The following is a 21,591-nucleotide window of genomic DNA, read 5'->3' as shown; positions in this document are numbered from 1 at the left end:
AATGTGTACTCTTACTGTCCCTCGCCTCTCTCTCAGACTAGCAGTACACAGGTCATTCTCTAGACCTTTATCTCAAACTTCAGCTTGAACAAAATACTTGAAATGTGTCTTCACAGAAGAATGAAGAGAATAGGGACAATAGAGAAACGGAGGGTCAAAGACATCTTTACTCACATCCACTCAAAAGAGAGGTGAACCAGGCAGCTCTGCTCTCTGTCACTGCAAAAACACTCCCTGCTTGCTAGGCCTGTCCTTCCCCCTGTCCACAGACTGAAGGAAGAAACCTTGTGAACTCAGGTCTATTCACTCTGATCCCTTGAGGAAAGTGGGATGCCAGAGGGCAGCTCTTTCCCACTCAGATTTCACCGGGAAGTCGAGAACCAGACTTAGCTAACTGCTGAGCAGGCCGTTGTGAGCAGATTTAGAGGACACTGAAGCTGGGCTTCCCCCATACCCATAGTCAAGTCAACCCTCTAAAGCCAAGGACTGGAGCAACAGGATTTTCATTACCAGACAGAAGACTTGGACCAGACTCACAGAAGGAAGCTAGCCTCAACTGCCTAGAAGGTCATTCATGGATAACACCTAACCCTAGGCTCAGAGGCCCTAAACCTTCTAAGGATACTGGACAGGGACTTTCTTAATGGAAAAGAGATTACAAGATTATCTCTTGTAGATACAATCAAAACAGGCTTGCCTAAAAAGATGGACAAAAGTCCATGAGAAAAAGCTGCTTGTTGTAAATGTCTTTAAAAATCATCTGCAGCCCGCCTATAGGGTAGCTGGCAGCGGTCTGTCCAGCTGTTGTCCATTCTCATCTCTTAAGAGTGCAGGTCATTCTTTCAGAACCTTAGCCTCTCTTTCTTTTCTTGTTGTTGTTGTTGTATTGTTTTGTTTTGTTTTGTTTTGTTTCAAGACAGGATTTCTCTGTGTAGCCTCAGCTGTCCTGGAACTTGCTCTATAGACCAGGCTGGCCTCAAACCCACAGCGATCCACCTGCATCTGCCTTCCAGAGTGCCAGGATTAAATGTGTGTGCCACCTCACCCAGCTGCTCACTTTGTCTTGCACCACAGGCTCTATGTCTCATCTCAGTTGTTTAGACAGAGATCACAGGGTGCTGGGAAACAACTGGAGTCCACGCTGAAATCCTGGTGACACTGTGACTAACCTACCTCAAGTCAGCACAGGCAGGCCTCTGTCAGAAAAAAAAAGGAGATGAAACATGACCTTCGCATGTTATCTTCCAGTCCATCAAAGGGCTTGTAGTATCTCTAGAAGGAGTATAATTTCCTCCATTCTATATTGTACCTGTTTGGTTGGGTGCTTGTTGGTTTCTTGTTAATATTTTCATTTATTCATTGACTATTGCATTCATGATATAACATATTTGATCATATTCATCCTCTGTTACCTTCTCTCCTCCTCTTCCCCTCCTTCTCTCTCTCATTCTAGGACCCCTTCTTCTCCCAACAAGTCTCCTCCTACTTCCATTAGTTTTTAATGACTAATAAAGTGTAATAAGGGCAGCTTGCATGAGCATGGTTGTGTGGATGTTTATTTTACCATAGGCAAATTACCAGCAGCTACACCACTGAAGAAAACTGGTTCTGAATCCTCACTGTAGCCATTGACTGCCAATAACACTTTAGCTAGAGGTGGGGCCTCATTAGTCACACTCCAATTATGCTGGGAAGTTGATGACTCAATGTTGTATAGGTAGCCATGGCTGCCCTGAGTCCACAAATACAATGGCGGTGTCCCACAGACTGCATTCTGCTGCACTCCTTATCAGAATCTGGCTTGTTCTCCTCCCAGGCCCACCCCTTTCCCAATGCTCGTTGAGTCCTGAGGCATAGATACAGATGTCCCATTTGGGTTCAACACTCAACGGTCACTAAGTCTCAGCACTTTGCCCAGGGGGTGAATCCCTGTATTAGCCGCTACCCTCTGCAGAGAGAAACCTTTCTGACAAAGGATGAAAGCAGCACTAATCTATGGACAGAAACACAAACACTCAGGAGGTAATACGACAGCATGTCCATGTAGTAAAATGCCATAGTCGATTCTGTACTCCCCTCCTGGGAACCTCCCCAGACATGGGCTTTTGATCATGTTCACAGAGCAGGCACAAATTCCCTCCTACAGAGCAGCGACAGATCTGATCAAGAGGCAGCAGTAACCCCTAACAGTCATGCCACTATTGCACGGTGGAGACATCATGGCTGACTGATTGGTGTTGTAGCTCCCACAGGTCACAGCTAAGCCTGTCGGTGACTTTCCTTCCACAGATGGCCTGCATATCACCTTCCGGCACTGTGAAAGGCAGCAGGGAAGAGGCTTCCAGACCACTTCTACCTTGACTTGTCTAGGCCCTGTCTCCACCAAATGGCTTTGGAAGTAATCTCAGTCTCCTGCATTCACTGGACATCCACTGTTCCATGTCGCTGTAAAAACCTCATGTGGTTTTCAAAGCACTTCCCCGCCTTCTCATGTCAGCCACTGAGTCAGGGAAAGCTGTGTGGAGGATGATACTGGTGGATGGTGTCCCCACGTTGGCAGCTAAAACACAGGCATGCAAGAGTGCCCACAACTTAGGAAGCAATAAGTGCTGCTCAACAAAGTGGCACTGAGAAACTCTGAATGTGAGCAGGGTCCTCAACGGTTCTCCTTACTCAGTGTGGGTAAATTGGAAATTGAGTTGGGATAATGATGGCCTGATGAGGTCACATTTTTAACTATCATTAAGGCACATCATGTATCAACATTTTCAATATTGATATCTTAGAAAGACTTACCAAAAATTGTTTTGAGAAAGGCTTTTAAAAACACCACTGTGGCTGCAAATATATAATCTCTACCTGATATTATAAACATTTGGTATAGTCGGGCTTGGTGGCTCACTTCTGAGTTCCCAGAAATTAGGAACCTAAAGCAGGAGGATTGCTGTGAGTTCAAAGCCAGCACAGATAAGAATAGATATCATCTCAAAAGAATAAGGGAAGGAAACATCCAGTATGTTTCTTTCCACATGGAAGAGCAGCCAGTGCTCTTGACCTCTGAGCCATCTCTCCAGCCCAGTCCCTAAGATTCATTCTCACCTCCGTGTATCTGTGTGTCTGTGTACACATGTATGTCCATGCCACAAACGCTATTAGAAGACATCAGATCCCCTGAAAATGGAGTTACAGACTTTTGTAAGCCACCCAGCATAGGTGCTGGAACCTAACTTGGGTCCTCTGGAAGAGCAGCAAGTGCTCCTAACCACTGGGCCATCTCTCCAGACCACAACCTCATATGATTTTTAAGATGAGAGACAGAAATGTAAATAGCTCTTACAAATCTGGGTTTCCAAGGCTCTGTCTCCTCTAAGTACCTAGCCAGGCTGCTAGGAACCCTGGTCTGCCCATCACAGAAACACAGGCACAAAATCTGCAGCCAGTCGACAGAATACAGAGATTTCTAGGCAGAGAGTTCACATTCAGACGTCAACTACCCTGCACAAGATGACTTGGAACTAGACTTCCTTACAATGGGGCCAGCAGCACTGTTGGTTGGCCAAGTGAAGGAACAGAAGGTCCGTTACACAACGGACAATGTGCCGATCTAGGTTTCGCAATTTGAATACCCTGAGCCATTTGCCTCTGCCAGCCACACCCACAGGGTCTGCTCTATATCTATGGGCCCAATTGGAGCTCACCCATCATCCCTGAATTCCAGGACAACCAGCATTGCGACCGCACAGGAGCCACAACCTAGACTGGGTAAGAGACTGACTGTTTAGGACTGGGGCAGGAGGGCTAGTGATGGGGCAGGAGGGTTAGCACTGGGGCAGGAGGGCTAGTGACGGGGCAGTGTCCAGGAGAAATGAAACTGTGAGCCCTCAGTGGCAGCAGAGGGCTTTTAGGGAGAGAGAGGAAAAACCAGGCCAAGATGGGGAGTAGTCACTTCTGCTCTGCTCTCACAGGAAAACATGGGCCTGAAGCTGCTTGTGTCCAGACTATGTCTCCTGCTGCTGCTGGGACTTGTCCTGATGGTTGCCTCCTTCCAGATTCCACCTGGTTTAACCCCTTCCCGGTGGTTTACAATCCAGCACATAAGTAATACTACTACCATCCAATGTAATGCTGCAATGCTGGGAGTTAACAATTATACGGGAAGATGCAAGGACCTAAATACTTTTCTTCATACAGGTTTCACCAATATTGTTAATGTGTGTTACAATAGAAATACTACCTGCAAGAACGGAAGAAGAAATTGTCATGACAGTCGATCTAAGGTATCAATAACTGACTGTAACCTCACATCTCCGTCAGCAAATTATAGGCAATGCAGATACCAAAGAACACGAGCCAGGAAGTTCTACAGAATTGCTTGTAACAACAAAACCCCAAGGGACAATCCCAACTATCCAGTGGTCCCAGTTCACTTGGATGGGACTTTTATATAGCTCCAGCACCACCACTTTGTACCTTTGCTCATCAGCTAGTGCCACAACAATCCTAGTGCTGAAGAACCAATTCCTCAGCTGCGCTGCCTATCAGGACCTGTCCTCATGAAACCTGTCCCTGGCTCCTTCAAATTTGGCTGAACAGATCCTTCCTAATCAATAAACACCTTTGCATACTCATCTAGATCTTTGAGTGTCTCTATGTGTGACAGGGAGTGAAGAAGAGAGAGGGAGAGTTGAGACAGGTCCTCATGACAAGCACTCTACCAATTGAGCAATGTACCCGCTCCCCAGAAACAAATTCCAGTATGAGAAGAGATGGCTATCTTTCCAGAAAGTTCCTACAGGGCATCTTCTCTGAAGTGGCTAGTAGCGGGAAAAGAAGAAGTGGGGTCTATCCTTTACTCTTGGAGGCTATCCTTTCCCCTTTCCCTTTCCAGGACCCTTCCCCTCCCTCTTCCCAGAACCCTTCTCTTTCCCCTGCATAGCTGTTCTCAGTGGTGAGTAATTCTATCATTCAACACAGACCAGGAAGGCACAGATTCCAGGACAAGGAAACTGGATTCCACACAGAAAGGGATGAATAATGAGAGGTCCTGCCTGGCTCCCGAGTACAGAACTGTAGTCAGGATTCAGTGACAAACAGCAAGGGGCCATCCCTTGAAAGACATGGGCAAACATGATATCACCTCATGTGGCAGTCTGACACAGAAGGGAGCAGGGGCGTGAAATCATCAGGCTGCACCTCTGTCCTTCAGTCTGGATCCCCAGCTTCCCTTTGGCTGTTCCTCTCTGGGCCCCCACATGCAGCACCCGGCCTCTCCCCACCACTGTCCAGTGGTGGTCCTTCTTGTTGTCAGTGGCTGCAGGGAAGCCAGTCCTCTGGTCTTCCAGCTTGGTGTGGGGAATCTGCATTTTACACATGCATGCTGAGTTCCTGGAAGTGCAGGGGTGGAAAGAATTCACTGGCTTCAGATGAAGTTGGGAACAGCATGAGGGCCTCACTGAGCTGGAACTCACTCTGTAGAGCAGCCTGATTCTGAACTCACAGAAATCTTTTGTAATTTTCGCTTTTTTAATTTTTGGTGGCAAAGGCTATTTTTAAGGCCACCTGAGAAACAACTCTTGTCTCCAGCCTCTCCAGTCCCTGTGCTCCAGTTAAATGTTCACAGCCTTTTCTCCCTGGAAGCAGGCTGACTCCAAGCCACAAAGGGAGGCTTTGAGCTTTGAGAACATCCTGACTGAGCTTGCAATCTCCTGTAAGCAGACACCTAAGACTCTAGATTGTACCAATGAAGCCAGCAGCACAGACACCCCATGCTCTAGAGGAGTGGGTTGCTCACACCAGCGCTATCCTAGGATGTGGTCCTTGTGTCCTTTCTAGCTCTTCCTCCCATGCAGCCTCCCTCTTCTTCTGGTGGGCCTCTTCCCTTTCTTGTCCTCTGCTCACATTTACTACATCTAAATATGCACACAACAATGAGGAGCCAAGTTCTACATCTCCCAGAGTGCTTGGCAGGATCGCTGAGCCCAGCTTGCTTCACTTAAAATATTTTCCAGCTCCACCATTTTCTTGGAAAATTCAGGTCTTCTCATCTGAATGGAACTCCATTGTGGGTGTGTATCACATACTCACAAACTAGCCATCTATAGATGAATGGCCTTAGGCTCAAGAGTGAGGTGGCTGGGTTGTATGGTAGACGTTTGGGAAACAGCCACGCTGGTCTCCACAGTGGCTGCACCAGCTCACACTGCTGCCAACAGTACAGAAGGACTGTTCTCTCCCTGGGTCCTGGCCAGCAACTGCTCTCAAGGTTTTCACTATGCTAGCCATAGTGACTAGGGAGAGATAGACTGTGGAGCTGTTGAGTGTGAGAGGGTGTGAGAAGGTGTTCTGGGTATTTTGTTTGTTGTCTTTGGAGATAGGGTCTCTCCATGGAGTCCTGGCTCTCCTGGAACTCACTACATAAAACAGGCCAGATCCAACTCAGAGAGCCTCAGGGCTGTTTTACTAACATTTCCCTAATAGATAAGGATGTCACCAAAGTTCTTTTGCTTCCCTGTCAGCAAGCCATGCCTATTATCAAAGAAAACAAAAAAAAAAAAAAAAAAAAATGCTGTCAAGGGTTTGAAGCTAAAGGCAAGGGGAAAGGCAGAGCTTCAATTCACCGCTTGTGGGAATGCCAACTTGTGCAACCACTGTGGAAAGTAGAAAAAGAGTGAAGAGACGGAGCCTCTCCATTCCCCAGCTACACCCTTCACAGGTCAATGCCCCAAAGACACACGACAAAAACGCTTGCTCAGCCATACTACTGCTGCTCAATGCACAGTAGCCAGGAAATGGAACCAGCATGATGTCCACCAAGAACACATTCATGAAGACAAAGACTAGGAATATGCACAACAGAACTTATGCAATCCTAAAGAAAAAGGAAATGATGACATTTGCAGGAAAAGATGTAAAAGTGAAAATCACTGTGCAAAGTGAAATAAGCTAGAGTCAGGCAGATGCCATGTTTCCTGTCAGATGCAGAACTTAGATTTTGAATTTATTATGTTTATTTTACATATATGAGTATTTTACCTCATGCATGTCTGCGCACCACATATGTGCATGGAGTCAGCAGAGATCAAAAGAGTGAGTTGGATCCTTGGAACTGGAGTTACAGGTGTTTGTTAGCTACCACATGGGTGGTAGGAATCAAACCCGGGTCCTCTAGCAAAGCAGACAGTGTTCTGCTGAACTGCTGAGCCATCTCTCCACCATTTTTTAAAATGGTGGGTGTGTGTGTGTGTGTGTGTGTGTGTGTTCATATGTAAGAGGATGATGATATTAGAAGGGAAGAAGAAAACACAGTAATAGAGTACATGGGCTAGAAAGGCAGAAGTTGGGACTAACTGTGTCTGTAACAAGAGACCCAGCTGCCATGGGTGAGGAAATACAGGAAAGGGTGGTGAGGCAGAGGGATGAATGAGAACAAATTGTGATTAGAACATGTGAATGGAATTTCCATGCTGAGCCCACTATCTTGTAACTAACCTTTATGTAGGCAGAAACCAGGAACTGGGTATTTACCCGGTACCTCCTTGAGTGGGCCATTACCTGAGAAGACGGTGGGTCAGAGCCCTGATGCTCTGTCTTGCCTTTAGCTAGCAGATTCTGAGGGAAATGGAGACAGAGACAGTCCTTCAGAAGTTTACCCAGGTGGCTGGATCTTGTCTCTGAGACAGGACTTGGCAGTTCTCCTGTCACCTCCTCTCTCTGTGTGTAGCTAGGGTGGCTTCTGCCTTGCCACATTATCATCTTGCTGGGAAGCAGGTATTCTAGGTGATGGTCTGAATCTGGACAGCAGTTGGCAGGGTTTCCGGGGTTGTGGGGGTTGTTTGTTTTTGGTTTTGTTTTTTTTTTTTTTTTTTTTTTTTTTTGTCCCACTTTTCTTTCTTTGTTTGTTTGCTGTTTTGTTTTAGAGGTTTACTAACATTCATTGCGTTGGTGGGCACACACAGGCCACAGCATGAATGTGGAGGTGAGAGGATAATTTGCAGAAGTTGTTCCCTCCTTTTACCAGATCGACTCTGGAGCTCAAACTCAGGACATAAGTGGTGCCTTCCTTTACTGAGCCATCTCACTGGTCCACTAAGAGAAATGTGAGGATCTGGGGCTCGTGGCACACACCTGTAATCCCAGCACTCAAGGAGGCAGAGGCAGGCAGATCTCTGTGAGTTCAGGGTCAGCCTAGGCTACAAAACAAGTACAGGACAGCCAGTGCTACACAGAGAAATCCTGTCTTGAAAAAACGAGAGAGACAGAGACAGAGACAGAGACAGAGACAGAGACAGAGACAGAGAGATGAGTTTGAGGGATTTCTGTTCCTTAAGAGAAGCTTGAGATCTTTCATTGGATCACAGCATTGTTCAAAAATCTGAAGTCCACATGTCAGCTGAAATATACGGACGTCACTTCACCGTCTGCTCATGTCACTGAAAAGCACACTGCATGCTACCAACCTACAGTGGCACAGAGTACTCTTTCCTATTCCAAAAGGGAGTAGCAGAGCAGAGCAAAGAAAATCGACACAAACCAAGGAAGCAAACACCAGCTCATGATGCTCCATGCCTGGCATCCCAGACTTGTACTGGGATTAGGCAGCTCCACCCCTCAACTCTGCCCCCTGAAGCACACAAGGTCGCTCTTGGCTTGGCCGCACTCTGCATCTGTGGCTATTCTCAGCAGATGTCCCCTGGTCCTGCCATCACCAATATCCTGAGGTCTTCACTGAAACTTAGGTGTCTCAGAGCCTCCCTGCAGGGTTTCTCATTCTGTCACGCACTGAGAGGAGTTGGGATTTGTGTGTGAAATGTTCCCATGGCACATCTGTCTGAACCCTTGGTTCATAGTTGGTGGCTCTCTAAGAAGGTTGTAAAGCCTTTATGACATGGACATTCACTAGAGGAAGGACAACTACCTACCCTCCCTCCCCCCAGCTTTGCCACATGGATTCTGAGGAGCTTGTGTGACAAACACTGTGCCAATTAAGCCAGCACTCCAGCTCCTAATATTCTTTTCTCTTAAATAAAATTTTTGTGTGCCTGAGCATTTGCCTTCATGGATGCGTAGGCACCATGTTTGTACCTTGTGTTCCCAGAGGCCAGGAGCCTTGGATCCCCTGAAACTGAAGCTCTAGATGGCTGTGAGCTGCTGTAGGGGTGCTGGGAACCCAGAACAGCCATTGTGCTTACCTGCTGCCTCAGCTCTCCTGGCTCCCTTTTAAGCTTCTGGTTAGTATTGTATGGTGATGTTGAAGTCAGAGGTCAGTTCACAGAATCAGCTCTCTTTATCCACCTTTACACAGGTTCTAGGAACCAAACTCAGCTTGCCAGACTTGAATGGCCAGGGTCTTTGCCGGCTCACTCCACTCCCTACCCTTATCCCCCATATTTTTTACTAGCAGGATTCACACATTTGAATCACGGTGTCATTTTACATTCTAAACATTGCCAAGATTTGCTGTGCTGTGGGGCCATGTGCTTTTAATCTCAGCATTTGGGAGACAGAAGCGCATGGATCTCTGAGTTTGAGGCCAGCCTAGTTTACAGAGTGAGTTCCAGGACAGTCAGGACTACACAAAGAAACCCTGTCTTAAAAAATAAAAAATGTCCAGGCTCACAAAGAACTTTTGCCTATGTTTATTGTATCTGTTCATATTTATCTTCTTAAAAATTAGAATAGAAGTATTTTAAATCTTGCAAGTCATAAACCACTTACTATATTATATGTTTACACAAGTATCACAATTTTTGAAGTACTCCTGTTGTTTTTGGTTTGTTTTGATTTCATTTGGGGAATAAGACAATGGGTTTAAGTTGAGGGTGTTTTAAAACAGAGTCTCATGCACCTCAGGCTGACTCAAATTCTTTGTGTAGCTAAAGATGAATTTGAACCCCTGATCCCCTCACCTCCCAAGTGCTTAAATTAAAGGTATGTGTATCACCAGGTCTACCCAGTAAACCCATCCTTTTGAAAACAAAATGATTAGTAAGAGAAATTGACACGGGATGAAAGTTTCAAGATCTCTTTAGTAGCTGACATCTTGATTCCCAGATCTGCTTTTTGTTCATACTGTCCTACATCATTGTTTTATTGAGTCATATAAAGTCTGACTTCATACAAACAATCAATTGGAAAAGGAAGTGCCTACCAGCTGCCACACAAGAGTTTGTAGACCCCCCATGATGTAATCAGCAAGAGCCCCTTGTTCCTGGGATCCCACTGTAAAATTCTAAGAGAGAACCTTGACAACCATAAACATTGTCTTGAGAGTGTTGGCAGATGAAGATGGGAGCTTTTCCCACTTCAATTATTCTAGAGACAGGATAAGGTTTGGAGCTGCTGCCCCTGAAGTAGAATAAGGTAGAAAAGACCAATTATTATACTAATGTATTGATTTATTTAGTTAATTACCTACTCTGCTTGTCCTGCCTCTTTGCCAAGCATGACTTCACCTGATACCTGAAACAGGATGACCTGGAGAAACAGATGAAACCGTGGTTTGTTACCTTAAACTGCCAAATATGCTTTGTCACTACCCTTTGTGGTCCTAGTGAGAATACAAACTAGACCCAGGATGAAAGCTTCCGAGAAGCTATCCTGGTTTCAAACCCTGGTTACCCTACCTCTCTTCCACTCTCAACAGTGTCAGAGTGCTTAATCCGGAATTTTTCCCACAAAACATCTACCCTGCCAACATGTGTGGGACATCTGACTGAAGACAGACCAAGACAGAAGAGGTAGGGAGTGGGGAAGAAACTGAAATCTGCTTTCACCATCTGAGCTCTGATAAGTGGCTTGTTAACTCATAACGACACCTTATTGCTTAGAGTGTTTTAACTATGAAGTTCTTGGGACATCAAAAGACTTTTTTTTTTTGGAGGGAATGAGTGTCAACATACAAGAGCAAATATTTTATAATGAACTTTAAATTAGAAACACATGCTGTAGAGGGTTCTTGTCACATGAGCACCTTTGAAAATAGTCTTCACTAGCAAATACTCATGGTTGGATACACTAAATAGTACAAGGACTTGTCACAGACACACATGAAGTATGTTAGGCACGGTCTCCTTACTCTACTGAGATCCCCTGCCTTGCCCCCACCCCTCTCCTCACCTCCTAACCAGATGAGCCATCTCATCATCCCTTACCTCCTGATTCCATTGCACACCAACAAGAGAGCTCAAGCAGACCAATGCAAAGCCCATTTGGGATATATGGCTCCTGTCATGCTTCCAACACTCAAGAGAGGTAAAAGCAGGAAGATTCGGGCTGGCCTGATCTACACAGTGAGAAAAGAAAGAACCTCAGGAACTCCAAATCCAAGGAGAGGAGCTGGCGGGAGAGTGAACTGGAAGAAGATGGAGCCAAGTCACCAGTGCTGGTGTGCTAAGGAAGGGCAGCCTATTTGTCTTGAGTGCAGCCTGGGTGACCTCGGTGCTCTTCTGTTAACACAGAAAGCTTGATAATCGGGGCTTATTTGGTAGGTCAGGCAGCTTCTTCAAAGTTGATGTCTATAGCAATGTGGTGAAATGCCTAACAGCTTCTGCTGACTGACTTGTCTGTGTGTTCATCTGTGCACTGTTCTTCCAGGGAAGATGTGGACAGGAAATACAAAGCAAAGGTTAAGTTCACAAAGTAGGAGCAGAGCGCTGATGTCCACAGCTGTGTCCTGGCTCTTCTACCCTGTGTCTTCTTAAGTTTTTAAATTAACTGCAAATATGAGGACTTAAGGGTTTTCAACCTACCAAAGTCTTTATTTCCATCTTCTGAGGAATGATAAAGCTTGGCCAGTGTGGAAATAAATTTCCTGAAGGCCACACCTACTAGAGTCTGAAGGAGCTGCTTTCTTCAGTAACATCAGACAAGGTGGCACAAGTCTTTACCCATAGCAAGAGCAGAGTCAAGTGGCTGTCTTTGACTCTGAGGCCAGTTTGATCTGCACAGAAAATTCCATCCAAAGACAAAAACAAGAACAAAGAATCATCAATCAAACAAAAAACAAACAAACCTGTCCCCAGGGCCTGAAGAAATAGTTTAATCAGTTACCCAGCAGTAGGGAGACAAACACACATTGATGCCTGGAGCTCACTGACCAGGCAACAGACACAAACTGCTGCTGACTGCCAGAGTCAGTGAGAGACCCTGCCTCAAAAGAAAAGTACGTGGAGGGCAGTGAGGAAGATGCTCAACATTGGCCTCTGCCTCCACACGCCTGGACAAATGTGTGCTTGCACACTCCCACATAAGCATGGACACGTAATTAACTGGTGCTCATGGAACAGTAGCCACAACATTCCTGTCCTCACACTTATCACCCTGGGAGGACCAGGAGGAAAGTGTGACTTAGATGCCACCTCAGCATTACATTTTGTGAGCTTGAATAAAATACTACATCACAAAGAGAGGTTCTTGTGTTCTAAATATGAAAATAATTTTTTATTTCTCTTAGAGATGTGAAAGCATCGAGTTACATACAATTCACATATACCATGCACAGCAGTTAATTATGTGGCATTTTGTTCATTCATTCAGTAAATATTTTTGAGCTTTAATATGTTAAAACAGTTTGCAGACCAAACACACACATACACATTCTACTCTCATGGAAGTAACAGCCTGGGAACACATTTTCAAAAGATAAGCACAAAATAAGTTTTCAAATACACACAGGAGAGGATGTGAAAAGAAGATAAAGAGTGTTGTCCCTGGACCCATGAGGTCACTGTAGACTTCCCTGTAAGAATTGCAGATCGATTTGACCCTTCTCCTGGGAGGACTTATCTTCTGACAGGATGTCTCTGGCTTTTTCTGTCTGAGATCAAGAGCAGAAAAAGAGCCCAAGGCTGAGGCTGTGAGAGCAGACAAAGTGGTGGCAGTAGCAGCAGGAGGGGGAGCCCCATGGTAGATCCCCAGGTTCTCAGGGGACAGTTGCCTCTACTGACAGGTTGGAAGACAGACAGAGGAGCAAAATGAAAGAAAGGGGAATGAAGAATCACACTGAAGGTGTTGCCTTCAGAGAGGAAAACTTGTCTCATCTCAGCTGGGAAATGCCAACCTAGAGCTGTTTTAGGGAAGATGTGGGGAAGAAAGTAATCGTGTCTACTTAATATAGTTTGGTGCATGCATCAGGCCCCCAAGTGTACATGGCTAGGAAAGAGTTGCATATGGCAGTGCTGAGGCTAGTCCTTCTTCAAATGAGCAGCTGAAGGTAAAATCAGGGCGAAGTTGTAGAGTTGGTGGCACCTACAGCCTTACACTGGATGAGCCCACAAAGGGGGTGCTGGACACTGAGCAGAACCTCAGCTGCTGACCCACGGAGTCCCCGACAACAGCATGACCTGAAGAGGGTGAGATTAGACGGAGAATAAATCCTTGCAGGTGAGGCGAGGGCCAGGAGGTAGGGCTGTCCAGAGACTAGCATTCCGCCTCTCAGTGAGTATCCCCTGAGGACACCTGCCTTACCTTAACCGTTTTCTCCTCCAGTTTGTTACAAGCAGCCCTATTTGAGGGCTGTGTCATTGAGGAGGAAAGCTGCTGAATGCTGAAGGACACCCCACTAGGATGAGGTCTCATTTCAGATGCAAGCAGCACCCCCTTTACCAGTCACCCTATTAACGGGCTGCGGTGGCTGGGCAATCCTTTGAGAGATACACAATTCTTGGTCTAGAAAGAGTCTGGTTGAGAATTCCCGTGGGAAAACACCCACAGATAAGTGTGTTCTCTTTGCCACAGGAGGACGTGAGGTCATCTCTGTGCCAAGCTGTCCTTTCCCCACTCTGCTCCAACACAGGACTGCATAGCCCTCTCCTGCCCTCTGCTGGCCGAAATGTGCTCTTATGGAGCTATCTCTGCACTGGGCGATCCTATGGGGTCAATCAAAGGCTTCATCCTTCTGAGGACACCCAGCTTCAGCTCTGTCGTCCCACATTGAGGCTGCATACTCTTCTATGTCAGCCTAGAACATCATCCCGGATTCTGGTCTATTACAAATAAATCTGCTACAAACATGGTTGAATAAGTGTCCTTATTGTGTAGTTGAGCCTCTTTTGGATATATGCCTAGGAGTGGTATAGCTGGATCTTGAGGAAGCACTGTTTCTAATTGTCTGACAAAGCGCCAGATTGATTTCCAGAGTGGTTGTACAAGTTTACATTCCCACCAGCAGTGGAGGAGGGTTCCCCTTTCTCCACAACATCTCCAGCATGTGTTGTCACTTGAGATTTTGATCTTAGCCATTCTGATGTGAGCAACGTGAAAGCTCAGGGTCATTTTGATTTGCATTTCTCTGATGACTAAGGACATTGAGCATTTCTTTAAGTGTTTTTCAACCATTCGATATTCCTCTACAGAGAATTCTCTGTTTAGTTCTGTTCCCCATTTTTTAATTGGATTACTTGATTTGTTGCTGTTTAACTTCTTGAGTTCTTTATATATACTGGATATTAGCTCTCTGTCAGATATAGGGTTGGTGAAAATCCTTTCCCAATCTGTCAGCAGTCGTTTTGTTCTGATGACAGTGTCCTTTCTTTACAGAAGCTTTTCAGTTTCATGAGGTCCCATTTATTGATTGTTGCTCTTAGAGCCTGTGCTGTTGGTGTTCTGTTCAGGAAGTTGTCTCCTGTACCAATGAGTTCAAGGCTCTGCCCCACTTTTTCTTCTAACAGGTTTAGTGTGTCTGGTTCTATATTGAGGTGGTTTTTGTTTTGTTTTGTTTTGTTTTGTTTATCCACGTGGACTTTAGTTTTGTGCAGGGTGATAAGTATCAATCTATTTGCATTTTTCTACATGTAGACAACCAGGTAGACCAGCACCATTTGTTGAAGATGCTGTCTTTTGTCCATTGAATGATTTTGGTTCTTTGTCAAAAATCAGGTATCCATAAGTGTGTGGGTTTATTTCTGGGTCTGCTATTCAGTTCCATTGTTCCACCCGGCTTCTATGCCAGTACCATGCAGTTTTTAGTATTGTTGCTATATAGTACAGCTTGAGAGCAGGGATGGAGATACCTCCAGAAGATCTTTTATTGTAGAGGATTGTTTTAGCAATTCTGGGTTTCTTGTTATTCTGTATGAAGTTGAGAATTTTTCTCTCAATGTCTGTAAAGAATTGTGTTGGTCATTTGATGAGAATTGCATTGAATCTGTAGATTGCTTTTGGTAAGATTTTTACTATGTTAATCCTGCCAAGCCATGAGCAGATCTTTCTGTCTTCTGATATCTTCTTCTAATTCTTTCTTCAGAGACTTAAATTTTTTTCATACAAGTCTTTGACTTGCTTGGTTAGGTTCACGACAAGGAACTTCATGTCCTCTGTGGCTATTGTGAAGGGTTTTATTTCCCTAATTTCTTTCTCAGCCCTTTTGTCTTTTGTATACAGGAGGGCTATTGATTTTTTTTTTGAGTTATTTATGTATCCAGCCACATTTCTGAAGGTGTTTATCAGTTGTAAGAGTTCCCTGGTAGAATTTTTGGGGCCACTCAGGTATACTATCATATCATGTGCAAATAGTGATACTTTGACTTCTTCCTTTCCAATTTGTATTCCCTTGATCTCCTTTAATTGTCTTATTGCTCTAGCAAGGACTTCCAGCACTATGTTGAAGAGATATGGAGAGAGTGGGCAGCCTTGCCTTGTCTCTGATTTCAGTGGGATTGATTTAAGGTTCTCTCCATTGAGTTTGATATTGGCTATAGGCATGCTGTATATTGCCTTTACTATGTTTAGGTATGTGCCTTGTATTCCTGAACTCTCCAAGACTTTAAACATGCATGGATGTTGGATTTTGTCAAATGCTTTTTCAGCATCTAAGGAGATGATCATGTGGTTTTTCTCCTTCAGTTTGTTTATGTGGTGGATCACATTGATGGATTTCCATATATTGAACCACCCCTGCATGCCTGGGATGAAGCCTACTTGGTCGTAGTGGATGATATTTTTGATGTGTTCTTACATTCGGTTTGCAAGTATTTTGTTGAGTATTTTTGCATCGAAGAAGGAGAAAACAGGGAACAGGACAAGAGCCTGCCACAGAGGGCCTCTGAAAGGCTCTACCCTGCAGGGTATCAAAGCAGATACTGAGACTTATGGCCAACCTTTGGGCAGAGTGCAGGGGATCTTATGATAGAAGTGGTAAATAGTAAGTTCTAGAGAGGCCAGGAGCTCCACAAGGAGAGCAAGAGAACCAAAAAATCTGGGCACAGGGGTCCTTTCTGAGACTCATACTCCAACCAAGGACCATTGATGGAAATAACCTAGAACCCCGGCACAGATGTAGCCCATGACAGTTCAGTGTCCAAGTGGGTTCCAGAGTAATGGGAACAGGGACTGTTCTTTGAATGCCTACCCCTGGGGGGGGGGGGGCAGCCTTACCAGCCACAGAGGAAGACAATGCAGCCACACCTGATGAGACCTGATAGACTAGGACCAGGAAGAAGGAGAGGAAGACCTCCCCTATCAGTAGACATGGGGAGGGGCATACCTAGAGAAGGGAGAGGAAAGCTGGGAATAGGAGGGGAGGAGGGAAGGATTTATGAGGGGATACAAAGTGAATAAAGTGTAATTAATACAAATTAAAATAAACTTTTTTTAAAGATTTATTTATTGTTTATACAGCATCCTGCCTGCATGTGTGCCTGTACCCCAGATCTCGCTATAGATGGTAGTGAGCCACTATGTGGATGCTGGGAATTGAACTCAGGACCTTTGGAAGAGAGCCAGTGTTCTTAACCTCTGAGACATCTCTCAAAGGCTAAATCCTTAGCCTTCACCTCTGTCAATTAAGCAAGTAATGTGTACTCTTACTGTCCCTCGCCTCTCTCTCAGACTAGCAGTACAGAGGTTATTCTCTAGAGCTTTATCTCGAACTTCAGCTTGAACAAAATACTTGAAATGTGTCTTCACAAAAGAATGAAAAGAATAGGGACAATAGAGAAATGGAGGGTCAAAGACATCTTTACTCACATCCACTCAAAAGAGAGGTGAACCAGGCAGCTCTGCTCTCTGTCACTGCAGAAATGCTCCCTGCTTTCTAGCTCTGTCCTTCCCCCTGTCCACAGACTGAAGGAAGAAGCCCTGTGAACTCAGGTCTCTTCACTTTGATCCCTTGAGGAAAGTGGGATGCCAGAGGACAGCTCTTTCCCACTCAGATTTCACCAGGAAGTCGAGAACCAGACTTAGCTAACTGCTGAGCAGGCAGTTGTGAGCTGCTTGTTGTAAATGTCTTTGAAAATCATCTGCAGCCCGCCTACAGGGTAGCTGGCAGCGGTCTGTCCAGCTGTTGTCCATTCTCATCTCTTAAGAGTGCAGGTCATCCTATCAGAAGCTTAGCCTGTCTTTCTTTTCTTCTTGTTGTTGTTGTTTTGTTTTGTTTTGTTTTGTTTTGTTTTGTTTTCAAGACAGGATTTCTCTGTGTAGCCTCTGCTTCCTGGAACTTGCTCTATAGACCAGGCTGGCCTCAAACCCACAGCGATCCACCTGCATCTGCCTTCCAGAGTGCCAGGATTAAATGTGTGTGCCACCTCACCCAGCTGCTCACTTTGTCTTTCACCACAGGCACTATGTCTCATCTCAGTTCTTTAGACAGAGATCACAGGGTGCTGGGAAACAATTGGAGTCCTCGCTGAAATCTTGGTGACACTGTGACTAACTTACCTCAAGTCAACACAGGCAGGCCTCTGTCAGAAAAAAAAAAGGAGATGAAACATGACCTTCTCATGTTATCTTCCAGTCCATCGAAGGGCTTGTAGTATCTCTAGAAGGAGTATAATTTCCTCCATTCTACATTGTACCTGTTTGGTTGGGTGCTTGTTGGTTTCTTGTTAATATTTTCATTTATTCATTGACTATTGCATTCATGTTATAACATATTTGATCATATTCATCCTCTGTTACCTTCTCTCCTCCTCTTCCCCTCCTTCTCTCTCTCATTCTAGGACCCCTTCTTCTCCCAACAAGTCTCCTCCTACTTCCATTAGTTTTTAGTGACTAATAAAGTGTAATAAGGGCAGCATGCATGAGCATGGTTGTGTGGATGTTTATTTTACCATAGGCATATTACCAGCGGCTACACCACTGAAGAAAACTGGTTCTCCATCCCCACTGTAGCCATTGACTGCCAATAACACTTTAGCTAGAGGTGGGGCCTCATTAGTCACACTCCAATCATGCTGGAAAGTTGATGACTCAATGTTGTATAGGTAGCCATGGCTGCCCTGAGTCCACAAATACAATAGCGGTGTATCCACAGACTGCATTCTGCTGCACTCCTTATCAGAATCTGGCTTGTTCTCCTCCCAGGCCCACCCCTTTCCCAGTGCTCCCTGAGTCCTGAGGCATAGATACAGATGTCCCATTTGGGCTCAACACTCAACAGTCACTAAGTCTCAGCACTTTGCCCAGGAGGTGAATCCCTGCATTAGCCGCTACCCTCTGCAGAGAGAAACCTTTCTGACAAAGGTTGAAAGCAGCACTAATCTGTGGACAGAAACACAAACACTCAGGAGGTAATACGACAGCATGTCCATGTAGTAAAATGCCATAGTCGATTCTGTACTCCCCCCCCCCCCGGGAGCCTCCCCAGACATGGGCTTTTGATCATGTTCACAGAGCAGGCACAAATTCCCTCCTACAGAGCAGTGACAGATCTGATCAAGAGGCAGCAGTAGCCCCTAACAGTCATGCCACTATTGCACGGTGGAGACATCATGGCTGACTGGTTGGTGTTGTAGCTCCCACAGGTCACAGCTAAGCCTGTCGGTGACTTTCCTTCCACGGATGGCCTGCATATCACCTTCCGGCACTGTGAAAGGCAGCAGGGAAGAGGCTTCCAGACCACTTCTACCCTGACTTGTCTAGGCCCTGTCTCCACCTAATGGCTTTGGAAGTAATCTCAGTCTCCTGCATTCCATGTCGCTGTAAAAACCTCATGTGGTTTTCCAAGCACTTCCCTGACTTCTCATGTCAGCCACTGAGTCAGGGAAAGCTGTGTGGAGGATGATACTGGTGGATGGTGTCCCCATGTTGGCAGCTAAAACACAGGCATGCAAGAGTGCCCACAACTTAGGAAGCAACAAGTGCTGCTCATCAAAGTGGCACTGAGAAGCTCTGAATGTGAGCAGGGTCCTCAACGGTTCTCCTTACTCAGTGTGGGTAAATTGGAAATTGAGTTGGGATAATGATGGCCTGATGAAGTCACATTTTTAACTATCATTAAGGCACATCATGTATCAACATTTTCAATATTGATATCTTAGAAAGACTTACCAAAAATTGTTTTGAGAAAGGCTTTTAAAAACACCACTGTGGCTGCAAATACATAATCTCTACCTGATATTATAAACATTTGGTATAGTCGGGCTTGGTGGCTCACTTCTGAGTTCCCAGAAATTAGGAACCTAAAGCAGGAGGATTGCTGTGAGTTCAAAGCCAGCACAGATAAGAACAGATATCATCTCAAAAGAATAAGGGAAGGAAATACCCAGTATGTTTCTTTCCACATGGAAGAGCAGCCAGTGCTTTTAACCTCTGAGCCATCTCTCCAGCCCAGTCCTTAAGATTCATTCTCCCCTCCGTGTATCTGTGTGTCTATACACATGTATGTCCATGCCACAAACGCTATTAGAAGACATCAGATCCCCTGAAAATGGAGTTACAGACTTTTGTAAGCCACCCAGCACAGGTGCTGGAACCTAACTTGGGTCCTCTGGAAGAGCAGCAAGTGCTCCTAACCACTGAGCATCTCTCTGGACCACAACCTCATACGATTCTTGAAAGAGGAACAGAAATGTAAATATCTCTTACAAATCTGGGTTTCCAAGGCTCTGTCTCCTCTAAGTACCTATCCAGGCTGCTAGGAACCCTGGTCTGCCCATCACGGAAACACAGGCACAAAATCTGCAGCCAGTCGACAGAATACAGAGATTTCTAGGCAGAGTTCACATTCAGACTTCAACTACCCTGCACAAGATGACTTGGAACTAGACTTCCTTACAATGGGGGCAGCAGCACTGTTGGTTGGCCAAGTGAAGGAACAGAAGGTCCGTTGCACAACGGACAATGTGCCGATCTAGGTTTTGCAATTTGAATACCCTGAGCCATTTGCCTCTGCCAGCCACACCCACAGGGTCTGCTCTATATCTATGGGCCCAATTGGAGCTCACCCATTATCCCTGAATTCCAGGACAACCAGCATTGCGACCTCACAGGAGCCACAACCTAGACTGGGTAAGAGACTGACTGTTTAGGACTGGGGCAGGAGGGCTAGTGATGGGGCAGGAGGGTTAGCACTGGGGCAGGAGGGCTAGTGACGGGGCAGTGTCCAGGAGAAATGAAACTGTGAGCCCTCAGTGACAGCAGAGGGCTTTTAGGGAGAGAGAGGAAAAACCAGGCCAAGATGGGGAGTAGTCACTTCTGCTCTGCTCTCACAGGAAAACATGGGCCTGAAGTTGCTTGTGTCCAGACTATGTCTCCTGCTGCTGCTGGGACTTGTCCTGATGGTTGCCTCCTTCCAGATTCCACCTGGTTTAACCCCTTCCCAGTGGTTTACAATCCAGCACATAAGTAATACTACTACCATCCAATGTAATGCTGCAATGCTGGGAGTTAACAATTATACGGGAAGATGCAAGGACCTAAATACTTTTCTTCATACAGGTTTCACCAATATTGTTAATGTGTGTTACAATAGAAATACTACCTGCAAGAACGGAAGAAGAAATTGTCATGACAGTCGATCTAAGGTATCAATAACTGACTGTAACCTCACATCTCCGTCAGCAAACTATAGGCAATGCAGATACCAAAGAACACGAGCCAGGAAGTTCTACAGAATTGCTTGTAACAACAAAACCCCAAGGGACAATCCCAACTATCCAGTGGTCCCAGTTCACTTGGATGGGACTTTTATATAGCTCCAGCACCACCACTTTGTACCTTTGCTCATCAGCTAGTGCCATAACAATCCTAGTGCTGAAGAACCAATTCCTCAGCTGTGCTGCCTATCAGGACCTGTCCTCATGAAACCTGTCCCTGGCTCCTTCAAATTTGGCTGAACAGATCCTTCCTAATCAATAAACACCTTTGCATACTCATCTAGATCTTTGAGTGTCTCTATGTGTGACAGGGAGTGAAGAAGAGAGAGGGAGAGTTGAGACAGGTCCTCATGACAAGCACTCTACCAATTGAGCAATGTACCCGCTCCCCAGAAACAAATTCCAGTATGAGAAGAGATGGCTATCTTTACAGAAAGTTACTACAGGGCATCTTCTCTGAAGTGGCTAGTAGCGGGAAAAGAAGAAGTGGGGTCTATCCTTTACTCTTGGAGGCTATCCTTTCCCCTTTCCCTTTCCAGGACCCTTCCCCTCCCTCTTCCCAGCACCCTTCTCTTTCCCCTGCATAGCTGTTCTCAGTGGTGAGTAATTCTATCATTCAACACAGACCAGGAAGGCACAGATTCCAGGACAAGGAAACTGGATTCCACACAGAAAGGGATGAATAATGAGAGGTCCTGCCTGGCTCCCGAGTACAGAACTGTAGTCAGGAATCAGTGACAAACAGCAAGGGGCCATCCCTTGAAAGACATGGGCAAACACG

At 45.5% G+C, this 21,591-nt stretch overlaps 2 protein-coding genes across 2 annotated transcripts; both read left to right on the top strand.

Annotated features, from left to right (window-relative positions):
• Positions 1-3,644: 3,644 nt before the first annotated feature.
• On the top strand, positions 3,645-4,632 carry LOC132656627 (eosinophil cationic protein-like). Its single transcript, XM_060391742.1, has 2 exons — positions 3,645-3,762; positions 3,966-4,632. Exon 2 carries the CDS (start codon positions 3,972-3,974, stop codon positions 4,446-4,448), a length of 477 nt encoding a protein of 158 aa, XP_060247725.1. The 5' UTR covers positions 3,645-3,762; positions 3,966-3,971; the 3' UTR covers positions 4,449-4,632.
• A 15,487-nt stretch (positions 4,633-20,119) lies between these two features.
• On the top strand, positions 20,120-21,089 carry LOC132656626 (eosinophil cationic protein-like). Its single transcript, XM_060391741.1, has 2 exons — positions 20,120-20,223; positions 20,427-21,089. Exon 2 carries the CDS (start codon positions 20,433-20,435, stop codon positions 20,907-20,909), a length of 477 nt encoding a protein of 158 aa, XP_060247724.1. The 5' UTR covers positions 20,120-20,223; positions 20,427-20,432; the 3' UTR covers positions 20,910-21,089.
• Positions 21,090-21,591: the final 502 nt, after the last annotated feature.

This window comes from Meriones unguiculatus, chromosome 9 (assembly GCF_030254825.1).
Source record: "Meriones unguiculatus strain TT.TT164.6M chromosome 9, Bangor_MerUng_6.1, whole genome shotgun sequence".
Lineage (NCBI taxonomy): Eukaryota > Metazoa > Chordata > Mammalia > Rodentia > Muridae > Meriones > Meriones unguiculatus.
This window is presented reverse-complemented; position numbering and strand designations above follow the sequence as displayed.